This window comes from Schistocerca piceifrons, unplaced genomic scaffold (genome assembly GCF_021461385.2).
Source record: "Schistocerca piceifrons isolate TAMUIC-IGC-003096 unplaced genomic scaffold, iqSchPice1.1 HiC_scaffold_1859, whole genome shotgun sequence".
Classification (NCBI taxonomy): Eukaryota; Metazoa; Arthropoda; class Insecta; order Orthoptera; family Acrididae; genus Schistocerca; species Schistocerca piceifrons.
The window spans coordinates 36,492-61,128 of record NW_025727744.1 but is presented as its reverse complement, the minus strand read 5'-3'; the positions used below and the strand labels follow the sequence as shown (position 1 = coordinate 61,128).

Here is a 24,637-nt window from a genome sequence, read left to right as displayed (position 1 = left end):
CCATACAGTCGTCCTTGTACTTGTCGGATTAACTGTTGTCGTTTCCTCGTTTTGTTGAGCAGGTATTGCAGGTGGGCTTGGTAGTTGAGGTGTTTGTCTAGGTAGACACCGAGGTATCTCGCCTTGTCAGTCAGTTGTAGGGGTTCGTTCCATAGTCGGAGTGTTATGTCTTCTTGTTTTTGCTGTCGTTTTTTTGTCAGGTTGCGGTGTTGGAATAGGACTAGTTGTGTTTTAGTCGGGTTGGGTCGGATTCTCCATTTAGTCATCCATGTCTCTAGTTTGGTCAGGTATTTTGCTGCTTTTTTTTGTATTACGTCTGTCCTGAGTCCTGTGCACCAATATGCAGTGTCATCTGCATATAGGGCGATCTTTTCGTGTTGGTCTGTTGGGGTCGGTATGTCGTGTGTGTATAGCGCGTACAGTAGTGGGGATGATATTGCACCTTGTGGGACTCCCGCCTCTGGGGTGAATGGTTCAGAGGTGGCGTCTTGCACATGTACTCTGCTGTGTCGTCCGGTTATTTGAGTTTTTACTAGGCGTACGAATTTCGGTGGGATGCCGAGTTTGAGCAGTTTGAACAGGAGCCCATTGTGCCATAGACGGTCGAAGGCGCGCTCGATGTCGAGAAATATGGCTAGCGTACAGTGCGATCTGTTGAAGCCCTGGGTGATGTCGCATGTCAGTTTCAGAAGTGGGTCTGTGGTGGAGTGGTTGGGGCGGAAGCCGGCTTGGAGTAGGGGGAGTAGTTGTTTGTTGTCCACATATTTTCTTAGTCTGTCGGTCAGTATACGTTCATACGTTTTTCCTATAACGTCCAGTAGTGAGATAGGTCGGTAGGAGAGGGGGTCTGTTCGTGGCTTGTCGGGTTTGGGGATCATTATGGTCTTACTTGTCTTCCATGCAGTCGGGATTGTTTCTGTCGTTAGGCAGTAGTTGAACATCAGTGAGAGGATTGGGATTAAGGCAGGGAGGGGGGCGTTCTGCAGGTGGATACGTTTGATGTTGTTTTGTCCTGGGGCTGAATTTCGTCCGGTCCGTATTGCGTTGGTGATTTCAGCGTCTGTTATAGGTTTGGTCAGTTCGGAGGTGTCTTCTGTTTCTGCTGTAGGACTTGTTAGTAGGTCGGGGAGTTTGTTCTCTACGTGTCGGTAGAAGTCGTTGTCGAACTTGGCGTCTGTTGGGAAGGAGTGGATGGTTTGGAGGGCGTTCTGGAATGTGTCTGCTTGTGTTTTAGGGTCTGTGATTGGTTCGTCGTCTACTATTAGTGTCTGGTTGGGGGGTTTCTTTTGTCCAGTCAGCGTCTTGAATTTGTTCCAGAATTTTCTGCCTTCTTTGTAGTTGAGTTGGCGGCAGGTGTCGTCCCACTCTTTTTGTTTGTGTTGGGAGATTATGCGTTTCGCTTGCGCGTTTAGTCGGTTCCACTGTCGTCTTAGGTCTGGGTTATTCGTGCGTCTAATTTCGCGCTGTAGTTGCCTTTTCCGCCTTAGGATTGCTAGCGCCTCCGCCGGAATGGTGGGCCTCCAGTTCTCTATTGTCTTTTGTGGGATTGCCTCGTCTATTGCTGTTGCGAAGGTGGTTTCTAGTCGTTCGTTTAGGTGTTCCAGGTCGTCGTTGTCTGTCAGGGTAGTTGGCAGTGCTAGTTCGTCTTGTATAATGGTTTGGAATTTCCTCCAGTCGGCTTTTGCGTATAGGCGGATGTTGCGTTGTGTGGGGTGAGGCGGTGGTGGGTTTATAGCAGTTGTGGCGAATATGATGGGGAGATGGTCGCTGGTTATGGGGTCACCTAGGAAGGGATTAGATAGGTTATTGGTTAGGATCGGGCTATGGAGGATATGGTCTGGGGTGGAGGAGCCGCGATGTCCGATGAATGTTGGTTGGTCGAGTGCAAGTCTGGATATCGGGTCGGTTGTTAGTATGTCAAAGAGTGCTCGTCCGTTGTCGTTCGTTGCTGTGCAGCCTAGCTGTGTGTGGCGTGCATTCAGGTCGGTCAGCAGGATGAATTTGTTGTAGGTCGTCATTAAGTACTGCAAGAAGTCTAGTGGGATGGGGTGTCCGGGTGGGTTGTACAAACATGCGACTGTCAGCTTGCATCTTTGTTGTGTCCTGATTTGCACCACGACAGCTTCTGTATCCTGTAATTGTTGCGGGAGGGGCATCTCTTTAACTGGGATGTTGCTATCTGTGTATATTGCTACGCCCCCTCTGCCGTCGGGTCTGTTTTTGGAATGGCAGGTGTATCTGCTTAGTTTGCAGTGTTGTTGTGGGCGTAGCCATGTTTCGGCCACGCCAAGGATGTGTATTTTATGTTGATGCATGCTGTGCATAAGTGCATGTTTCCTATTGCGCAGCCCTTGGACATTCACAAACATGATGTTTGCGCTGTCATTCTCTGTCAGTCCCGCCATCGTGCTTTTGCCGTTGTAGCTGGGGGGGGGGGAGTTGTTTACGTCGTATCTGTAATATCTGTAATTGTGACGTGGACCCTGTTGTTACTTTGAGTCACTTCCAGATCTTTGTTTAGAAGTTGTCTGATGGTCTGTCGCAAGACAGTCTTAATCTCGTGTTTTCTGTCTTGGAAGACATTGAGCAGGACGGTAGTGAGTGTGCGGATGAAGTCTTCCTTCATGACCGCCTCTTCTTTCAGTTCTGCTGTTGTTTGGGGGCGTGGGGCAGGTTCGTCAATCGTTTTTATGACGGCTTGTGCATAGGTGTTGACTGCTTCTTTTGGTCGGCTCTGGCATTTCAGTGATAGTGCCGAGTGGCTCTCTCCGCAGTTCGCGCATTTTGTGTTGTGTGGAGGCGCGTTACACCTTGAGAGCGTGTGTTCGCCGCTGCATTGTGGGCATTTTGGCTTGGCCACGCAGCCGTGCGTTTTGTGGTCGAATGACAAACATCGACCGCATTGCGCTGGCTGGGGGGGCAGTAGGTTCGATGGTTCTACCGCTCGTACCTTGTAGTCAATCCTAACACCATCGTTTAACATTCTGTCGATGGTGTCAGGATCGTGAGTCAGTACTCGAAACTTCATCGTTGGCCCACCAGTTTCGCGGGAGGTAATTCTCCAGGTTTTGTGGACCTTCAATCCCTGCTCGATAAGCTGTTGTTTTACTTCTTCCTCATCCACCTCTTGCTCTACACCCTTGATTACTGCGCTAAGGGAGGGTTTGTTCAATTGCCTTCGTTGTAGTGGTTCCCTGGGTGGGAGCAGTTGCACTTTAACTGCTGGGGAGAGGTGGTTGCGGAAGAAGGTTTGCAGGGTTGGTGCAGCTTCCTCAGACGCGTATTTTATTATTGTGGAGAGGCCTCTCCTGACGTTGATATTTATAATGTTTGCTTTCATATTTGTGCTAGCGAATTGTTTGAAAGTGGTTGCGATGGTGTTCTGTGTGGTTTCTCGTGGTAAGCTGAATATTTCATAGGTGGACACCCTAGGTCTTCGTGGCGGCGTGCTGCAGTAAGAGCTCGGTGAGGTACCTCTCGATGATGGGGACCGGCTCCTCTGGTCCCGCTGGGCACATGGTATGTCGTCTGGGGATGCTGGGCTGATGGTAGCGGGGTTGGGGGGGTCACCAGTCGGTCTTCCAGTCATCTCGGATCGGTTTGGATTTTGATGTTGCGCTGGCGTGCTGTCAGTTCGGTAGTCCAAGTACTTGGGCATGTGTGTGGCCGCACTTGGGGCGCTGAGTTCCCGCTTGGTTGGCACCTTGCTTTGACGCCTGAAGGTATCCACGGGAGTGGTCAGCCCTATCTACTCGTGCGCGGGTTACGGAGCAGTGCTGCCGGCCCTGGCACGGATTTGTCCCTATAGAGGGGGGGCAGAGATGCTCTGCAGTGCGGCGCTATGTAGTGATTGGAGCTGTGGCTTTATCGCCTTAGATTCGTTTCGCTGCCATGACGAAACGGTATTCAACACTTTTGCTTTTTTGATTTAAACGACAATTGCTTTTCTGGAGGTAAACGACAATTGCTTTTCTGGATGTTACCGTTTTGCGGCAACAGCTATCGTTGGTTCCCGGCCTATCTACGATGTTTGGACGCTTCGGCTCGTCCGCTTGCCGCTGCTGCCTTTGTCCTGTGGTGGTGGGTAGCGGTAGCTGGTGGCCCCCTCAGCGCTCTGCTACGACGACCTGCACGCTCCGGCTGCCACGGCTCGAATGACCGTAGCCCGCGCGCCTCCGTGCTGCGCTTATATGCCCTCGGTTGCGCGTGGTGGGGGGAGGGCGGGCCAGAGTCTATATAGGGGGGCGGCGGGCGCGCTGGGCGCAGACCGTAGCCGACTCGCCAGCCGCTGCAGCTGCTGTTTGTGCACGTTTTGCTTTGCCCGAGGAAGGAAGGATGACAGGCCGCGGCAAGGGAGGAAAGGGGCTCGGCAAGGGTGGCGCCAAGCGGCACCGCAAGGTGTTGCGCGACAACATCCAGGGCATCACGAAGCCCGCCATCCGCCGCCTGGCTCGCAGGGGCGGCGTGAAGCGCATCTCTGGTCTGATCTACGAGGAGACCCGCGGGGTGCTGAAGGTGTTCCTGGAGAACGTGATCCGCGACGCGGTGACGTACACTGAGCACGCCAAGCGCAAGACTGTGACGGCCATGGACGTGGTGTACGCCCTGAAGAGGCAGGGGCGCACCCTGTACGGTTTCGGCGGTTAGGCTGCGTCGCAGCGGGCGCTGGCCTTCCCGCGGCCGTGCTTGTGGGTGGGAGAGACTAGAAAACGGCCCTTTTCAGGGCCACCACACTGTTCGGAAGTTGAAAAGTGCGAAAGAGTCTGTGTTGTTGTTGTTGTTGTTGCTGCGTGTGTGTGCGCTGTGTTGTTCGTTTGTTTGTTTGTTTGTTTGTTTGTTTGTTTCTTTCTTTCTTTCCGTTTGAGCGACGTGATGTGGCTGGGAGGGGAGAAGGAAAGGAAACGTGTCATGTGGCTGGCTGTGTGTGGAGCTGCTTCGTTTGTGTTTGTTATTGTGTGTCTTTGTATCGATCGCGACGGAGATGGCGGGCTGTGTGTTGTTGTGCGAGAGAGGCGGTAATTATTTGCTTGCGTGGTTTGGCTCTGTGTGTTTGCGGCGGCGTTGGGGTTTCCGAGGCAAGGCGTGTGGGCATAGGCGGCCGGATCAGCTGTTTCGTTCGTGTCGACGGCCGTTGCGCGCGGGAGTGGAGGGCGGTGTGTCGACACGCCTCCCTTTAACAATGGTCATTATTGCTGCCGTTGTCGTTTGGAAGGCGACTCTGCGACCGTGCAAAATGTGTGTGTGTGTGTGTGTGTGTGTGTGTGTGCGGGCTGTGTGGACGACAAGATGGCGGACGTGCGCCGGCGGCGGCTGTGCTGTGAAAGTGCAAAGTTGAAACAAAACAAGGTGCGGCGAGGACGACTGAAATTTTGCTTTGGACGTAGGTTTGTGTGGTGGCCCTGAAAAGGGCCGATTGTTGTGGGCCGGGCCGAGCCGAGCCGGCAAAGCGCGTTGCGTGCAGGGGAGCACGCGGCGCTGCGATTGCCTGGCCTCCTTTAGGCCTTCTTCTCGGTCTTCTTTGGCAGCAGGACGGCCTGGATGTTGGGTAGGACACCACCCTGTGCGATGGTGACGCCCGACAGGAGCTTGTTGAGCTCCTCGTCGTTGCGGATGGCAAGCTGCAGGTGGCGCGGGATGATGCGCGTCTTCTTGTTGTCGCGGGCCGCGTTTCCGGCCAGCTCGAGCACCTCAGCCGCGAGGTACTCCATGACGGCGGCGAGGTAGACGGGCGCCCCGGCGCCGACGCGCTCTGCGTAGTTTCCCTTGCGCAGGAGGCGGTGGATTCTGCCGACCGGGAACTGGAGCCCAGCCCTGCTTGAGCGGGACTTTGACTTGCCCTTGACTTTGCCTCCCTTTCCGCGTCCGGACATGGCGATGGGCTAGCGACGGTGCACACGAGAAGGAAACGAAAACGACCGGTGCGAGCGGCAGCGAGTCGAGCAGCGGAGTGCGTGCCGGCGCAGCCGGGGTGGGGGTGCTTTATGGGCTCGGGTGCGGCGGCCGGTTGCGCGCGCGCCCCATTGGTCGGCGGCCGCAACAGGGCGAGCTGGTAAAGGTGCGGCGGCGGCTGGCGGCGGGTGCCACTGTGTGGGGAGACGCTGACTAGAGCGGAGCGCTTGCTACTGGTGTTGCTGCTGCCGCCGTACGTTGGTTCGAGATGCCGCCCAAGACTAGCGGGAAGGCCGCCAAGAAGGCTGGCAAGGCGCAGAAGAACATTTCGAAGGGCGACAAGAAGAAGAAGCGCAAGAGGAAGGAGAGCTATGCCATCTACATCTACAAGGTGCTGAAGCAGGTGCACCCTGACACGGGCATCTCGTCGAAGGCGATGAGCATCATGAACAGCTTCGTGAACGACATTTTCGAGCGCATTGCGGCCGAGGCTTCTCGCCTGGCGCACTACAACAAGCGCTCGACCATCACGTCCCGCGAGATCCAGACCGCTGTGCGGCTGTTGCTGCCTGGCGAGCTGGCCAAGCACGCCGTGAGCGAGGGCACGAAGGCGGTGACCAAGTACACGAGCTCCAAGTAAGGAGGTGGCTCTGGAACGGAAGGAAGGATGGAGAGAGAATGCTCCTCCGTTGCGAGAGCGGCAAAACGGCCCTTTTCAGGGCCACCAACTTGCCTTTTGCGGGAAGGGCGGAATTGTTGTTGTTGTTTGTGTGGACGGCTGTGATGTATGTGTGCATTTTGATTGTGGGTGGGGGGGCGCGTCAAAGCGTGTTGCGCGGGGTACGGCCACGAGGTTGGTCGCCGTGGCGTGGAATGGTGGCACGCCTCGTTGGCGTGGTTTTTGACCCATTTGGTGTTGTTGGTGTGTGTGTTACCTGTCTGCGAGGGGGGACAGTGCGATCGCCGACTTTTGTGTCACCGTAACGACGGCCGTTTGCGGGTTTGTTTTTTGCACATCATACATGGCGAGGGTGAAATGTGAAATGTTGTTTTTTTTTGTGGTTTTTGTTTGCCGCCCACTATTCCCTTTGCTGTACGCCGAGTTTGACAATGGTGCGACGTAACTGCAGCGTGGAGGTGTGTGAGTGACGTTGAAATGAACGTGCCATGAAGACGCATTGTTGTTGCATTGTACTGTACGTGTACGGCGACACGCACGATGATGTACCATTCGACTCTGATTTTTGATAGCCGTGTCTGACTGATTGCGTACGACGCACGCACACCGATGTCGTCATTCAAGATGCACGCGTGTCCAGTGCAGTACAGTAAGCGCGACGCTAGACGACGGCGGCGGCGGCGGCGGCCGTTTTTGGCGAATGTCTGTACACGTGTTTGTCTGTGTCCATCCGGTATGTATTTGTTTGTTTGAAAGTGTTTTGTGTGTCGGTGACGTGGTCCGATCCGTCGCCCCCCTGAGTAACTGTCGATCGGCGCGATAGACCGGCGTCACGCAACTGAACCGAAGTCGTGGGCACACCCGTCATACTGTTGTACACCGTCGCGCTGAGAACGGTAACGACAGGTTGACTTTGATCGGTCGAATGTCTGGGCAGAACGTGAGGAAGGAGGCAAGAGTGCAGGAGGAAAGGACAGAGGGGGGGGGGCAAAAGAGAGAGGAAGGGAAAAAGGGGAGAAACGCATTCGTAGAGCAACGGAACGTTCCCGTGTCGGAGGCGTATTGGAGCCGCACTGAAATGCGTTTAACGGCGGCGCGGCTGCAAGTGTCTGCCGTGGTGAACGTTACCTTTGACGGCTGCATTGGCCTTTGCTTTTTGCTTTTGCTTTCGCTTTCGCTTTCCCGGTTGTACGTAACGTTTGTTGGTATGGTTGGTTCTGAGGAAGAGTGTGTGACAGTGCCGTGCCGTCCATGTTCGTGTGCCCTCCCATTGTGTGTATGCTATTGTCTGTGTACTTGAATGATGTATGTAGGTGTTAGTGGACGTGTTTTACCAGTGGGGGGAAATGGATCGTCGATAGTTGGCGTCACTCTGTCACGGTCGAGATGACGCACCCTCCGTACAGAAAGGTGTCGGGAAAGTGTGTGTGTGTGTGTGTGTGTGTGTGTGTGTGTGTGTGTGTGTGTGTGCGTGCGTGCGTCCGTGAATTGGCAGTGTTTGGAGGTGGGCGTGCCCTGCATGTGGCCCGGAAGGCTGTTCGTTTGGCGGTAGTGTTGTGTGGACAGGGGAGGGGCATGCGTAACGCTGCTGGCATGGCATTTCGGGAGATGGGAGGGGGCAAACGAGGAAACGAGGAGCGGCGGCCAAAGACGGGACGGGGAGGGGCGCGGTGTGGGTGGCTTGCGCCTGTGCTCGGCGTTGTGGTTTGTGCAAAAGAGGAGGAGAAAAACAATGAGTTGCCAGGGAGGGGAGCGGTGTTGTGTTGTGGTTGTCGTGGTGTAGCCGCAGACGCGGCTGTCAGTGAACGTGGCGAGACGGACGGATGCGCGGAGGGGCGGGGGCGGCGCATTTCGCCGGTGCCGTGCCGTGCCGTGCCATGCCATGCCTGAAAGCCGCGTGGTCGCTGTGTTGTTGGTGGCGTGGGGGCGAGGAGAGTACCGTACGGGTGTGCTTGTGCGCCGGAAATGGCACACTGCGCCTGCCCGTCTTGGAGGCTGATGGCTGTGGTGTGGAAATGGGGCGCGGTGATGTTGAAGCAGTTGAAGAACAGAAAAGAAACCAAGAAGAAAACGGAAGGCGTGATGCGGCGGTGGTGGTGAGAGCGGGAAAAACAAAACAAAACAAAAAAAAAGAAAGAAAAAAAAACAACAAGAAAAAAGAAGGAAAAACAACAAGAAACAAAAAAAGAAAACAAAAAGTCTATCAATATTAAAATGTAAATGGAAATGGAAATGGAAATGGACCCAGGTATAACCTCCCTGCACAAATAGCAGAGAGTCCGATGATAATAAAAATGTGCCAGAATGTTAACGTCCCTACAAAACAAACCCAACGATAATATTAATGAAAGAATGAACCGTATGTAACATTGCAACAGACATAATGGAACCTGATAAATTGTATAAGGGCAGCAGCGTTGACCTTTGGCCCTGTATTCAGAATAAAAAGAGCCAAAGATCGTTACCCCAATGAAAAAGACACTGAAACACGTATGTAACATAGCAGCGATGGCGAGACATTGTAGCATCTGTGACCAGAGAGTTTGCGCTGGACCGCGCGAGTGTTGCGAGCGGTTCTCAGTCAGTCAGTCAGTCAGTCAGTCAGTCAGTCAGTCGTTGCGAGTCTGTAGCTCTGTCTAGTTGAGGGCGTCTAGTTGAGGGCTGTACTCTGTCAGTAGTCGTCGCGTGCAGTACGCTAATAGTCGTCATGCAGAGCGGTCGGTCAGTAGTAGCAGCCGAGTGCGGTTGTGTGATGTAGGCGGTCGGCAACACTGGTCAAGATGGTGAAGGAGGTATACTGTTAATTAATATAATCATTAGATAATGAAAAATTATATTTATTGTAATTAATTCTCCAACAAGTTCCCCAAAAATAATTTTTATTTCAAAAGCATTTTTCAAAAATGTAATGTTTTATTGAACTAAAGAGTTCGTTGCACTTCCCATTTCATTCCACTTCTTTGAAGAAAAATTTCACTAAAATCACAAAAAAAGAGAATATTATTATTTGCAATGCAGTTCCTCCAAGCGCTGCGCAACAACAAGAGCAGAAATGTGACATCCATTTATTCTGAGGTAAGACTTTAATTCTGATTGTTTTGCACAGGGCCAAAGACCGATATTTCGGCTCAATTGAAGTTTCTTGTCACTGAACGGACTTTAAATGTTGTGAAGAATTTATATTTGAGTCGGATTGCGAATTTCACATTTTTGTTGCCATTTTCAATACCTCTCATTGTGGGCGAGGTTACAATTAGCGCAATGTCCATTAGCATCCGTAAATAACATTGTCCATTATTTTAAATTTTGCGGGGAGGTTACAACACACAAAAAAAAAAAAAAAAACAAAAAAGTTGCATTTATATCCGCTCCTCAATTGTAGATACCCCTTACACAGCTGTGTGCAATGAATGAGTGCTGGCTGGTAATTAATTGCACTCCTTGGAGGGAAATGCCATAGGAAGTAGTCTTTAAAAAGTGAATGTTTTTCGTTAAAAGACAAAAGTTGCTTTAGAAAAAAGTAATAGTGGGGCTTTTGTTGTTGAACAAAATAAGTACAATGAACATACGTTATCAGATTTGCGCAATGCAGCTTCACACTACCTTTTGATTATAACACAATATACTATACATCGTCCCGAACCGTGACCAGAGTCGCGAGACGAGCAGAGCACGCCGCCGACGCCCGCTCAGTACAACCGTCCACCCGCTACTACTGTCGACCGACTACTACCTCTCCCGACTCGCGCTACAATATATATAACAACTGTTCCTGGCGACCCGGTGCGTGCCACTACTGTCGTCTGGCGCGGTCCAAGCGCCGACTAGCAACGATAAATAACTCTCTGGTCAGACAGAGATGCTGTCATGCCTCGCCATCGCTCTGGTAACGAATACATACGTGTTGCAGCGTGCGTACCACCGGAACACGCAGTGGCGGAGCCAAAGACTGTGTTGTCGAGGTCGAGTGCGAGCGGGAAGAGAGGCAGCGTCGGCACGGAGATGCAAGCGAGCGAGACGCACGGGGGCTGCGGCGTGGCGCGTTTGCGGTCGGCGCCTTTGGTGGCAACGGCCGGGACAAGCAGCGGTGTATGGTGTGGTGCGGGGCGGACAGGGGCGGCGGTGGACGGGGAGGAGGCGGCGCGACGACGGCATGGGGGCGAAAACGGGACGGGGGACGGCGGATGTTGAGAGGCGTCACGCGCGGACAGGACACAGGACACAGACACAGAGACACACAGATTGGAAAGGGAGGGTGCGCGGTAGTAGTTGGGAATGTGCGTACCGTGCGGGATGGGAGTGGGCGAGGAACACGGTCGTGGCCCCTGTTTGTGGGTGCGTGTGATGACGTCGGTGTGTTGTGGGAAGGGAAGGTGCTGTGGCGGCGGCGCGTAATGGGCGTAGGCCGAAAAGAGAAAGGAACGTGGGCAGTGTGTTGGCAAGCGTCGGTTCGACTGCGACGTTGATGGGCAGGGCAAGGTTAATGGTGGTAGGAGTAGGCGTGTGGGCGCAAAAAATCTGCCGCTGCAGGCGGTGCCGTAACCGCCATGGGGCGGGAAGGAGAGAGGGCCAAAGAAAGAAAGAAAGAAGAAAACAAAATAAAAAAAAAAAAAGGAGGGGGGGGGGGCGAAAGGAAGGCAGGAAGGACAAGAGGCGAGGCGACGGCTTGCTTTGTGTATCGGTCGGTCTCTGGCTATGCTTCGTTTTCTGCAGCAGGGTCGGTGCGCGGCGTGGCTCGCGGCAGTGGGAACGCCTGGCGGCTGGACGGCCAGCAATGCGGTTGGATGGGCGGCCACAGCACCGCACCTGTGCCCGAGGAGGAGACGCTGGCGGCGGGCCCTGAGGTGAGGCCGGCTCGGCTCGGCTGGGGCTGTGGATGTGTAGGTGTGCGCCGCTGCTGCAACAACGAGTAAAACGCGAGAAGAAGGGATGGCGGTAGAGAGAAAAAAAAAAAAAAGGTCGTGTTGTGTTGATGCGCAGGCAGACGCGTACAGAGAGACGAGCCCGGTCTGCAGCAGGGTGTGGCCGTGCCGAGTGCAGAGCAGCGGCGGCTCGGTTCGGTTCGGTTCGGCCCGGCGGGCCGCGCTGTTGTCGCGGACGTGAGCGCCCCCTGGCGGGTGGCCGGAGGCGGCGCGGCGTGTTGGACGTGTGGCTGGTGGCAGTGCACAATTTGCGAGTGGCTGGCGGTGTGGCGTGGCGGTTGGCGCGTCGGGCGGCGGAGAGGGAGAGAGAGGAGAGGTATGTGTTGCGGGCGCCCTTTGCTGCGCTGCGTCGTTGCGTGTGCCGTACAGGGCGGGCGCTTGTCGACTGTGTGGGCGGTGTGGCGAATTGGCGTGAAACGGCTGCCGAGAGGTGTGTGGTAGCGAGCCGGTCGGTGTCAGTGCGAAGGGGAATGTGCGTGCGTTTGGCGGTTTCGGTGTGCTTTTTGCGGCGTGAGAGTGGGAATTAGTGGGGCCGGCTGTTGTGTTTGTTCCTTGTGTCTTGTGTCGTGTAGGTAGCTTGATGGCAACGTGGAAGGACGCCGGTTTCGTTTCGAGCCTTGCGTGTGGTTGTCGACGTTGACTGGTTGGCGTGTGCCGATGCACGTGCATGTGTGGGTCGCGAGTGCGTTTTTGGCTGGCTGTGTGTGTGTGTGTGTTTTGGGGGGGAAGGGGGAGGCGGTGGTGAAAGTGCAGTCGTTGCCACGGGCGTCGTCGGGTCGGGTGGGGCTGGGGCTGTGCGTCGTGGCGGAAAGGTGGTAGGTTGCGGGAAGCGAGCCCGTCGTTGACGGTGTCGCGTGAGTTGTGAATCGAGTGGGGCGCGGGGCGCGGGGCGCGGGACAGGAGCAGCGTGCCGCTGCGTCGTGGTCGTCAGCAGAGGCTGTGCGTGTGCTTGTCCTTTTTGTGGGCGGTTCGTGCGAGGCGTTTTTGTTTTGTGTTGCCCTAGTTGTTAGTTTATTTTGTTTGTGTTTGTTATTTTGAGACGACGACTGGTTGGTGGCGTGCGCGCGAAGTGGCGGTGTGCGCTTCCCGTGTCGTTTGTGTTGTTTTTTTTTTGTTTTTGTTTTTGTGTGTTTTTTTTGCACTGGGCCCCGGGGGGTGGGTGGGTGCGTGCGTGTGTGTCGATTGCCGGCTGGCGAAAGGTGCGCCATCGGCGGGGTGGGTCGCCGGCACGAGTAGAGGCGGCGGCGTTGTTGCTGTTGTTGTGTGGTGTTTGTTTTGTTCGGCTGTGTCGGCGAGCTGTGTTGCGGTGCGTGTGAATGGTGGTGCAAAAGTGCTGGCGTTGGGGCTGCGACTGCGACGGCGGCGAGCCGCGGGCGCGCATGATAGTGATGTTGTGAACAGCGGCTGTGTACGGTAGTGGTGTTGTTGTAGCACGACGTGCATCCGGGCCGGCGCGGAAAGCGCAGTTGCGGGCGGTTGCCCTTCGGTGCCAGCCATGTCGCGTGAGCGGCGGGTTGCTGTGGTGTCGACACGTGGTGCTCTGGGTTGTTGTGTGGTGCCCTTTGGCCGGTGGGGGTGGTTCGCGTGCGTCTCGTTCGCGCTCGGTATCTGGTCGTGGTCGTGCTGCTCCCCCGTCTGTCGGCGGTTTTCGACGTCGTCTGTACGTTTTTGTCCGTTTGCGGCGGTGCCTGCCGACGTCGTCCCGTCGCGACCTTTCAACCGAAAGTGTGGCGCCCGAAGGTGAACGAACGTAACCCTGACCTCGGCGCTTTACGCTGAGCCGAGCGAACCGAACCGAACCTAACCTGTGGTGTGGTGAGGTGAGCTCAGCCTGTGAGCCCCAAACGTCTACGTAAGGTAAGCTGTCCGGCGGCTCACGCCTCACGTTTTGAACGCTTTTTTAACCTACGTTTGACGCTTCTTAACCTAGCACTGACCCCTTAACCTAACGTGTAACGTAACCTAACGTAACCTAACCTAACCTAACCTAACCTAACCTAACCTAACCTAACCTCTGACGCCTGACGTGTTTGAATGCTTAACCTAAGTTTGACGCTTAACCTAACCCAAGTCCCCTTAACCTAACCCACGTCCACCTAACCTAACCGAACCTAACCTAGACGTGTAAACGTAATGTGTAACGCGCAACGTGTAAGGTCGGCTGTCGTGTGTGCTGACGGCAGATTGGGTTGGTCTGTAGATTCGGATTGCGGTTTGCCTCGGTCGAGGGGTTGGGTCGGAAGCGGCGAGGGGCGGCGGCGCCTGTTGCGCAGGCGGCGTCCGTTTGCGGCGGGCAATTGTTGAGAAACGGCTGTGAATGTTGGCGGGCGAGAGGAGGAGGACGGCGCGCGATGTGGCCCGACGGCTGCGGGCCGATCGGGAAACGGCGGGAGGGCGACGGAAGGCGATGGGGCGGCGGAGGCGCGTTTGCACGGCCGTCATCGCCGCACGCCTCGGCTTGTGTGGCTGTGGCGCCGGCCGCGCTGGCCGGGCTGCCGCGGCGACGGTGTGGGAGTTTTGCCGAAGGTTTGGCCATTGTGGCGGGTCGTCGGCTGGGGCTGTGGGGGCGGCATTTGGGCGGGGGCGGCGATTCTCGGCGGGCCGACCCAGGCTGTAGCGCGCGGTAGCTGCAGTTTGGCCGTGGTTTGCGGCGCTGCCGTGGCGACTGGTTGGCGACTGTGGTGTGGCTGTGTGTAGCCCCATCCTCGGTGGTTTGAAAGGCGCGGGCGGTTGTGGCGCAGCTTTGGGGCTGCTCCGCACAGGCTGTCGGACGTTGGGCGGTAGCAAGCGCGGGAGGCGCGGCGCGGCGGCGCGCAGAGTGGCGGCCGCTCTCTCGGCCGTCCGCGCCCGCCCGCGACACTGGCTGGGCCCTTGTGATTCTCTGCTCTGCTCTGCCGTGCTGTGCTGTGCTTGCGTGCCTGCCGTCCCGCTCGCTCTCGCTCTCGCTCTCGCTGTGTGTTACGCGCGTCGTCGAAATGGCAGATCAGGCGGCTACGAACGAGACTGCTGCGGCACCCGCCGCCACCGGCACTACGAAGAAGGCCAAGTCTGCGTCGTCTGCGAAGAAGCCGCGCGCCAAGCCTGCGCACCCGCGCACCTCTGAGATGGTGACGGCCGCCATCAAGAGTCTGAAGGAGCGCGGCGGGTCGTCGCTGCAGGCGATCAAGAAGTACATAGCCGCGCACTACAAGCTGGACGCGGAGAAGCTGGCGCCGTTTATCAAGAAGTACCTCAAGTCGGCCGTCGTGGCGGGCGAGCTGGTGCAGACGAAGGGGAAGGGCGCGTCCGGCTCGTTCAAGCTTGCCGGCGCCGGCGGCGGGGGGGCGGCCGAGGGCGGCAAGGCTCGTGCTGGCGGTGCCAAGAAGAAGCGCGCCGCTCCGGCCAGCAAGGAGAAGAAGGGCGCCCGTGCGGCCGGCGCAAAGAAGGCTGGTGGCGTGAAGGCGGCGACCGGTCGGAAGGCGGGCGCCGCCAAGAAGGCGTCTGCGGCGTCGGCCGCTCCCGCGGGTGCGAAGAAGGCGGCTGCGGCCAAGCCGGCCAAGGCCAAGTCGCCGTCGAAGGCGAAGAAGGCCGCCAAGGTTCCGACGAAGAAGCCGAAGGCGCCGCGCCCGAAGAAGGCGACGACGCCGTCTAAGGCGAAGGCTTCGCCCAAGAAGAAGAAGTAGAGTAGAGTAGAGGAGAAAGAGATGGGAAAGGAAGGGTTTGGCGCTTGACCCCGTCGTCCCCACCCCCCGTCGTCGTCTAGTGGCGCGCAAGAGACGCGCGGCCCAAAACGGCCCTTCTCAGGGCCATCAAAGCACGTCGGGGAAGGTTTTGATTGTCGTGTTGCGTTTGGTGTGGGTGTCTGTCTGTATGCCCGTGGGGATGCTGTTTGCGTGCCGTGGTGGTTTGATTGCGGGGGTCGGTGGCGGGTGTGGGCGGCGGTAGCGGTAAGCGGTGTTGTTGTTGTCGTGGTTGATTGTCGCCGTGTTTGTGGCGGCGGCCGACGGTTGGTTTTCTGTCACGTTGTTTTGTTTGAATACGTTGGTTGGCTTGCCTGCGTTCGTTCTTCTCGGATGTGTGTCTTGTCTAGTCGTGTCTGGTCTTTGTTTTGTTTCTTTGTGTGTGTTATGTTTTGCAACGGGGGGCACGTTGAGATGTGGAAGGAGTCGGCGGGGATTTCGGTGGCGTGTAGAGCGAGCGAGCGCGCCTGCCTGGCCGTTGGCCGTCGGAGTGGAGTGCGGGTTTTTTTTGTTTTCGAAACGAAAGCGGCGGCCGGCCAGCCACCCGTGCGGTGTGACGTCGGCCGTTGGGTATTGTGCGCTTTGAGCGCCGGGGAGGGATGATGTGTGATTGTTGCGCGCTGCTAGCAGGCAGGCAGAGTGAGCGGGTGTGTGTGGCGGACGGACGGGAAGTGGTGGTTTTTGTTTTTGGGTTGCGGGGCGAGAGGCAGGCGACCGACAAAGTTTGCTCGCGACGGAGAGATGTTAGTGGCCCTGAAAAGGGCCGTTTTTGTTTGTGCGGTGCGGTGCCGCGGCGCGGTTTAGGCGCGCTCGCCGCGGATGCGGCGCGCGAGCTGGATGTCCTTGGGCATGATGGTGACGCGCTTGGCGTGGATTGCGCACAGGTTGGTGTCTTCGAAGAGGCCGACGAGGTAGGCCTCGCTGGCCTCCTGCAGGGCCATGACTGCGGAGCTCTGGAAGCGCAGGTCGGTCTTGAAGTCCTGGGCGATCTCGCGCACTAGGCGCTGGAATGGCAGCTTGCGGATGAGCAGCTCTGTGCTCTTCTGGTAGCGCCTGATTTCTCGCAGGGCGACGGTGCCCGGCCTGTAGCGGTGGGGCTTCTTGACGCCTCCGGTGGCGGGCGCGCTCTTCCTCGCCGCCTTGGTGGCGAGCTGTTTGCGCGGCGCCTTTCCGCCGGTGGACTTGCGGGCCGTTTGCTTTGTGCGGGCCATGGCGGTAGCGTTGGCGGTAGCGGAGCGGCGTGCGTGGAGGTTAGGTGCGGCGCGGCGTCCGGTGCTGCCTTGACAACGGGCCCGCGCGCCTCCGTGCTGCGCTTATATGCCCTCGGTTGCGCGTGGTGGGGGGAGGGCGGGCCAGAGTCTATATAGGGGGGCGGCGGGCGCGCTGGGCGCAGACCGTAGCCGACTCGCCAGCCGCTGCAGCTGCTGTTTGTGCACGTTTTGCTTTGCCCGAGGAAGGAAGGATGACAGGCCGCGGCAAGGGAGGAAAGGGGCTCGGCAAGGGTGGCGCCAAGCGGCACCGCAAGGTGTTGCGCGACAACATCCAGGGCATCACGAAGCCCGCCATCCGCCGCCTGGCTCGCAGGGGCGGCGTGAAGCGCATCTCTGGTCTGATCTACGAGGAGACCCGCGGGGTGCTGAAGGTGTTCCTGGAGAACGTGATCCGCGACGCGGTGACGTACACTGAGCACGCCAAGCGCAAGACTGTGACGGCCATGGACGTGGTGTACGCCCTGAAGAGGCAGGGGCGCACCCTGTACGGTTTCGGCGGTTAGGCTGCGTCGCAGCGGGCGCTGGCCTTCCCGCGGCCGTGCTTGTGGGTGGGAGAGACTAGAAAACGGCCCTTTTCAGGGCCACCACACTGTTCGGAAGTTGAAAAGTGCGAAAGAGTCTGTGTTGTTGTTGTTGTTGTTGCTGCGTGTGTGTGCGCTGTGTTGTTCGTTTGTTTGTTTGTTTGTTTGTTTGTTTGTTTCTTTCTTTCTTTCCGTTTGAGCGACGTGATGTGGCTGGGAGGGGAGAAGGAAAGGAAACGTGTCATGTGGCTGGCTGTGTGTGGAGCTGCTTCGTTTGTGTTTGTTATTGTGTGTCTTTGTATCGATCGCGACGGAGATGGCGGGCTGTGTGTTGTTGTGCGAGAGAGGCGGTAATTATTTGCTTGCGTGGTTTGGCTCTGTGTGTTTGCGGCGGCGTTGGGGTTTCCGAGGCAAGGCGTGTGGGCATAGGCGGCCGGATCAGCTGTTTCGTTCGTGTCGACGGCCGTTGCGCGCGGGAGTGGAGGGCGGTGTGTCGACACGCCTCCCTTTAACAATGGTCATTATTGCTGCCGTTGTCGTTTGGAAGGCGACTCTGCGACCGTGCAAAATGTGTGTGTGTGTGTGTGTGTGTGTGTGTGTGTGTGTGTGTGCGGGCTGTGTGGACGACAAGATGGCGGACGTGCGCCGGCGGCGGCTGTGCTGTGAAAGTGCAAAGTTGAAACAAAACAAGGTGCGGCGAGGACGACTGAAATTTTGCTTTGGACGTAGGTTTGTGTGGTGGCCCTGAAAAGGGCCGATTGTTGTGGGCCGGGCCGAGCCGAGCCGGCAAAGCGCGTTGCGTGCAGGGGAGCACGCGGCGCTGCGATTGCCTGGCCTCCTTTAGGCCTTCTTCTCGGTCTTCTTTGGCAGCAGGACGGCCTGGATGTTGGGTAGGACACCACCCTGTGCGATGGTGACGCCCGACAGGAGCTTGTTGAGCTCCTCGTCGTTGCGGATGGCAAGCTGCAGGTGGCGCGGGATGATGCGCGTCTTCTTGTTGTCGCGGGCCGCGTTTCCGGCCAGCTCGAGCACCTCAGCCGCGAGGTACTCCATGACGGCGGCGAGGTAGACGGGCGCCCCGGCGCCGACGCGCTCTGCGTAGTTTCCCTTGCGCAGGAGGCGGTGGATTCTGCCGACCGGGAACTGGAGCCCAGCCCTGCTTGAGCGGGACTTTGACTTGCCCTTGACTTTGCCTCCCTTTCCGCGTCCGGACATGGCGATGGGCTAGCGACGGTGCACACGAGAAGGAAACGAAAACGACCGGTGCGAGCGGCAGCGAGTCGAGCAGCGGAGTGCGTGCCGGCGCAGCTTTCTCTCTGCTCTCTTTTTATTCCTCTACCGTTAGAGGGGGGAGTTGGTGGAGGTTTTTGTCGCCTTTGGACATTTCCTCCTCTTTTCTGATTGTTGTTTTTGTTACTGTGCTGTTGTGAGTTGCTGTTTGTTGAGAGTCGTTGTGTGTTCTGTTTTTGTTACTGCTGGAGTAGCGACTTGGGTCTTGCATATCTGCCCCTGTGGTTTTCGTATTGCCCAAGGGTGTTTATCAAGTCGTTTTCTGAATTCCGCGCCTTGGCATAGAACGCTTCTGCCAGGGCACGGAATCTTGTTTTTAGTGGCTCTATATCTGCGGCTTCATGCAGGTCTGCCGTGGGGAAGCGCGAGGGGACGTGTAAGGCCCGTCGTAGCGCTCTGTTTTGGACCTTCTGCAAGCGATCTATCGTCGATCTGGCTGCATAGCCCCATACAGGGCACGCATATTCCAGTATCGGTCGAATTAGACTTCGATAGATCGCTACTCCTGTTGCGGGGTCGAGGGAACTGGTGCTGTTCAAGACAGGGTACAGAATCTGCATCCTGCCGTGAGCCTTTCTGCGAAGTTCCTCTATGTGACACTTCCATGTCAGGCGTCTGTCAAGTGTGACGCCGAGGTACTTCGCAGAATTTCTCCATGGCAAGTTCTGCCCCTGCAATCGCAGCAGTTGGTATGGTCTTCTTGGGGGACGGCGTTTCCCATGACGTCTGGTGAGCAGCATGGCTTGTGTTTTCTCTGAATTTATTGAGATGCGCCACTGCTTGGCCCAGTTTTCCGTCCTGTTTAGGGCGGTTTGCAGACGCCTAGTAACCAGGTTCCTGTTTGTCGAGCAGGAGAAGAATGCAGTGTCGTCTGCGTATTGTGCAGTGTGTACATGCTGAGTCGTAGGGATGTCAGCAGTGTAGACACTGTAGAGGACGGGTCCCAGGACCGAGCCCTGGGGCACGCCTGCACTGATTCTTCTCCTGGTCGACAGGGATCCATCGATCTTGACTGAGAAAGTCCTACCGGAGAGATAGTTTTTAACGATTTTGACGATCTTTCCGGGGAAGCCTAGGGTGTACATCTTGTGTAATATCCCGGTGTGCCAGACTGAGTCGAAGGCTTTTGCTACGTCTAACAAGACAAGCCCGCAGTAGCCCTTTCGGTTGAAGCTGTCTGTGGCTGCTTCAACCACCCTCATGATTTGCTGGGGGGCGGAGTGTCTTTGCCTAAATCCGAATTGGAATTTCGGCAGAATCTGCTCTCTTGTGATATAGTCCTGTATGGGGGTTAGTAGGAGGCGCTCGTAAAGTTTACTGAGGGTAGGCAGTAGACTAATTGGTCTATAGTGTTGCGGGAACACCGGGTCTTTTCCTGGTTTCGCGATCGCAATAACTTCTGCGTGCTTCCACTGCGCCGGGAATTTTTGTGATCGCGTCAGTTCATTAACTATATCGGTCAGGTGGGTGATTGCCAGAGGCGGGAGGAGTTTCAGCAATTCATTTGTGACCTGGTCGTGACCCGGGGTTTTCCTGGTGGGCAGGGACTTGATGCAGCGCGCCACATCTTCAGTATTGAAGAGTGGCGTGTAGTCATCTTCGTCGTCTGCTTCCAGGAACACGGCCAGTTCTCTGCGGACTGTTGCGACGTGTTCTCTGTCCTGTACTTCTGCTGGTCTGAACTGTTTTTCGAACACGTCGGCTAGTGCGTTAGCTTTGTCGATGGGGCTGAACTGCAGTCCGCGTTCGCCATGCAGTGGTGGCATTTTTGCGCGTCTTCTCGTGTACTGTTTGGTGGCTTGCCATAAACTATTGTCTTCTAGTTTGAGAGCTGAGAGCCTTGCCGACCATTGTTGGTTGCGGTACTCATTGAGATCTGCTTTCAGCTCTCTCTGTAGCCTATTGAGTAGCCTCCGTGTATTCTTGTTTCTGGTGAGCTTCCACTCTTTGGCGATCCTGTTTTTGTGCCGTATTTGCGCAAGCAAGTGCGGGGGGAGTTGCCTGAAGCGGGGGGGCCCCGCAGGAGGCGGTGTGGCTCCCTCAGCAGCTTGTAGGATCGCTCTTGTGAGGTCGTCTAGCGCCTGTTCTGCTGTCTCTGCAGTTGGAGGCGGGGTCTGGGCAAGTTCAGCTGCTACTGCGTTGCTGAATTGCTCCTTATTGATGCGCTTGTATGTCGCATGCAGTTGTGGGATAGAGAGCCATTCTCCCATATCGACCTCAAAAATCACGGGATTGTGGTCCGACGACATTCTGTTTACCGATGTCGCGGATACAAAGCCCACCAGATTCTTTGTGATGGCTATGTCGAGGACGTCCGGTCTTCCTCCGTTCTTTGGGAAGTGTGTCGGTTCCTCTGGGCCCCATATTTGTAACTGGTGTGTGCGCGCAAGTCGTTGCAGTTGTTGACCAGCTTGATTTCGGTGTCTCGAGTTCCAGTCCGCGTGTTTGGCATTTAGGTCCCCTGCTATTAGTAGTTTGCCTCTAATACGGCTTAGTGCAGCTATGTCGTCCTCTTCTAGTCTTTGGGAAGGGGGGCGATACACTGCAACGACTGTTAGGGGGCCAGTTACTGTGGCCACTTCGATTGCCGCCGTTTCTATTTCGGCTGTGTTGGGGGGGTATATTTGGTGGTGTCTGATTCCTTTTTTGACATATACCGCGACCCCGCCTCCGTGAGTGGGTCGGTCGTTTCTGTAACAAATGTAGTTTGGTACAGAAACTCTTAGTCCTGGTTTGAGGAATGTTTCTCCCACTAGGCATATGTCAACGTTTTCTTCCTGTACGAATTCTCTGAACTCCATGGGTTGTCGAGTAAGGTTGTCTGCGTTAAACGCGCATATTTTGAGACCTTGTATATTAGGTCTCCTATCCATGGTGGGGGACGGTTTTTCCTGAGGTGGTCGCTGCTACAGGCGACTGCTGTGCTGCCGATCTGAGATCGGCGGGGAGCTGCGTCAGTGTAGCCAGAATGCCTACAAGCTGACTCATTTGTGCCTGTAGCAGTCGGATGGACGACGCGAGTTGCTGGATTGCAACAGACTCGACTGCTTCTCGCGGACTGGTTTGTGGTTCGCATGGGGGGCAGACTTCCCTAGGACTTTCGTCAGCTTGAGAAACCTGTTTACTGCTGTGTTGTGGTGGTGGTACATGGTTCGGCGGGTCAGGTGGGTCACCGGCAAGTGCACGGGAATACGTGGTAGATGCGAAGACCTGCGTTCTTACTGTTCTCTGGGGGGGTGGGGGGGGTGGCCTGGGTGCTGGAATGCTTTTGTTGTGACTCAGGGTTGTACTGGTGTTTTTGCCCCTCTGTCTGTTTCTTGCAGCTCTGTACTCAGGGCATCCTAAGTAGCTGGCCGGGTGCGCCCCTTTGCAGTTGGCGCACTTTTCTTTTCCCTCCCCCCTCGGTAGTTTGCACTGGTCGTAGGTGTGCTCTTCAGTGCATCTAACGCACACCACTGGCATCGTGCAGTCTCGCGCGATGTGCCCTAGGGCCTGGCAGTTATAGCAGCGCCCTGGGCCCGATTTCTTTTTTAACTTCTCGGGCGTGACCGTTAGCGCCAGTATTCTTTTGACCTCCCAGATCTTTCGATTTTGGGCAGAGTCTGGGAGGGTGACCGTATGTAGAGGCCAGGGTCGGTTCGGTCGCGTCAACACCACTGAGCTGACCTCAAACCCTTCCTCCAGCAGGAACTTTTTTATGTCCGCGGTGTCGGTGGTGTGTGGTACACCGCGAAACACCAGTCTAATCGGCCTCCTCGCTGCTAGTGGGAAGGTGTAGAAATGAAATTTCCTCTCCTCTAGCACCTTCCTCACTGCCTTGTAGTCGTCGACATTTTTTTTTGTTGTTATTTTGACTTTGTCACCGCCGGTTATTTTGGCGGTGAACCTACTTTCCCCTACCGTGTTTGTTATTACGTCGTACAGTGCCTTGTAGTTCTCAAACTGTACTACTATTGGTGGGATCCTGAGGCTCTGTTGTTGTTCGATTTCCTCAGAGTCCTCCGCCTGTTGCGATTCTCCCGCAGGTTCTCCCATCACATCGAACCTGTTGGCGGTGTGAATTGGGGTTGGTGTGACTAAGGCGGGGGATTGTCTGGCGGTTTTTCGTGCCAGCTGGAAACCTTCCTCATCTATTTCCTGCGTGGCGGTTCCTGCGCTGCTTCCGGATCGCTCGCTCCCCTCAGCGCACGCTTCGTCCACGCTCCGGGGCTCCTCCGCTCTGGCATTCTCTCGCGGCGGCGAGCCCGCGCCGACGGCATCAGTTACATTCTGCCGCCCGCGCGCACCCGCCTCCGCGCCTTCGTGCTTTTGCGCATTCACCCCGGCACGCGGCCGCGCGGGCGCCTCGGGGCGCGCGCTAGCCGTCGCAGCGCTGGCGCTTTGTTCGGCCGCTACCTGGCCCTGCTGGCCGCCGCTACACGTGGCCCGGTCGGCCTTTGTGTTGGCAGGCGCGGTCGGCTCAGGCGCGGCTGACCCGGCCGCGTCCGCCACTTCCTGCCGCCGCGCAGCGACGGGTTTGCGCGAGGTGGTCTTACGTTTCTTTGCCGGTGACCCAGTGACTTTCTTGCTTCTTTTAGGTGACTTCTTTGCCTTCGCCTTAATTAGGCGGGCGTTTGGTGGTGTTTTGTCACCCTTGGGGAGTATGCGCGGCTGTTTCCAAGCTCTTTCGAGCTTCTTCTCGTATTTCCGCCTATCCCTACCGGTGAGGCCCGCGATTGCGTTAAGCAACAGCAACCGCGAGCTCGGGCTCATCCCGCCCTGGCTGCCCGTTAGGTCCGTCCTGTTAACCTCGTAGCAGCCAGGGGCGTTTTCTTTCTCCGTTACCGTCAGTTTGACTGGGGTGTCCATGTCCAGACTTGGAAGGATGGCTGCCAGGGGGTGTCGGTGTCTGCTTTTGGTTGGCACCGTTAGGTTTCAGGCAGATCGGTCCGACCCAAACAGTTCTGACACGCGCGGGTATCTGGCCGTTGACCAGGCCCTGGCGTGCAATTTCCCTACTCTTGGGGGGGAGCAGAGCTAGTCTCTGCGGCAGCAGGAGTACCTGTCGCAGCCTAAGTGCTCGAGCCGGCCGAAAAAGCGAACCGCGGCAGCAAGAAGACGCGCACCAAGACGCGCCAACCCACAGCTCGCAACCCGCAACGACAATTTGCTCGCAAGCTGCCGACAATCCAGCCGCTCGCCCCGCAATCTTCTTGCAACTCTGCTCCCGATTTTAAAAAATCAGGAGCTCGGAAGCCTTAGTGCCGAACCGTCCAGCTAGAGCGCTAGGACAATCAGCGACTAAACCCGCAAGCAGGTTCCTATGGCTGAGTAGCAACGAAGAGGGAGAGTACTAGCGCAGCCCCGCACACGCGTCCGCACTCTCCAGAAGCTACTCAGCGAATGTCGGCGCAGCCGGGGTGGGGGTGCTTTATGGGCTCGGGTGCGGCGGCCGGTTGCGCGCGCGCCCCATTGGTCGGCGGCCGCAACAGGGCGAGCTGGTAAAGGTGCGGCGGCGGCTGGCGGCGGGTGCCACTGTGTGGGGAGACGCTGACTAGAGCGGAGCGCTTGCTACTGGTGTTGCTGCTGCCGCCGTACGTTGGTTCGAGATGCCGCCCAAGACTAGCGGGAAGGCCGCCAAGAAGGCTGGCAAGGCGCAGAAGAACATTTCGAAGGGCGACAAGAAGAAGAAGCGCAAGAGGAAGGAGAGCTATGCCATCTACATCTACAAGGTGCTGAAGCAGGTGCACCCTGACACGGGCATCTCGTCGAAGGCGATGAGCATCATGAACAGCTTCGTGAACGACATTTTCGAGCGCATTGCGGCCGAGGCTTCTCGCCTGGCGCACTACAACAAGCGCTCGACCATCACGTCCCGCGAGATCCAGACCGCTGTGCGGCTGTTGCTGCCTGGCGAGCTGGCCAAGCACGCCGTGAGCGAGGGCACGAAGGCGGTGACCAAGTACACGAGCTCCAAGTAAGGAGGTGGCTCTGGAACGGAAGGAAGGATGGAGAGAGAATGCTCCTCCGTTGCGAGAGCGGCAAAACGGCCCTTTTCAGGGCCACCAACTTGCCTTTTGCGGGAAGGGCGGAATTGTTGTTGTTGTTTGTGTGGACGGCTGTGATGTATGTGTGCATTTTGATTGTGGGTGGGGGGGCGCGTCAAAGCGTGTTGCGCGGGGTACGGCCACGAGGTTGGTCGCCGTGGCGTGGAATGGTGGCACGCCTCGTTGGCGTGGTTTTTGACCCATTTGGTGTTGTTGGTGTGTGTGTTACCTGTCTGCGAGGGGGGACAGTGCGATCGCCGACTTTTGTGTCACCGTAACGACGGCCGTTTGCGGGTTTGTTTTTTGCACATCATACATGG

General features: G+C 56.8%; 1 protein-coding gene across 1 annotated transcript; it reads right to left on the bottom strand.

Moving 5' to 3' along the window:
• Positions 1–21,957: 21,957 nt before the first annotated feature.
• Positions 21,958–23,139, bottom strand: LOC124741097 (the record flags this gene model as incomplete). Its single annotated transcript, XM_047248641.1, has 1 exon — positions 21,958–23,139. A coding segment is annotated over exon 1 (1,182 nt), but the record flags the coding sequence as incomplete, so codon positions are not given.
• Between the last annotated feature and the right edge of the window lie 1,498 nt (positions 23,140–24,637).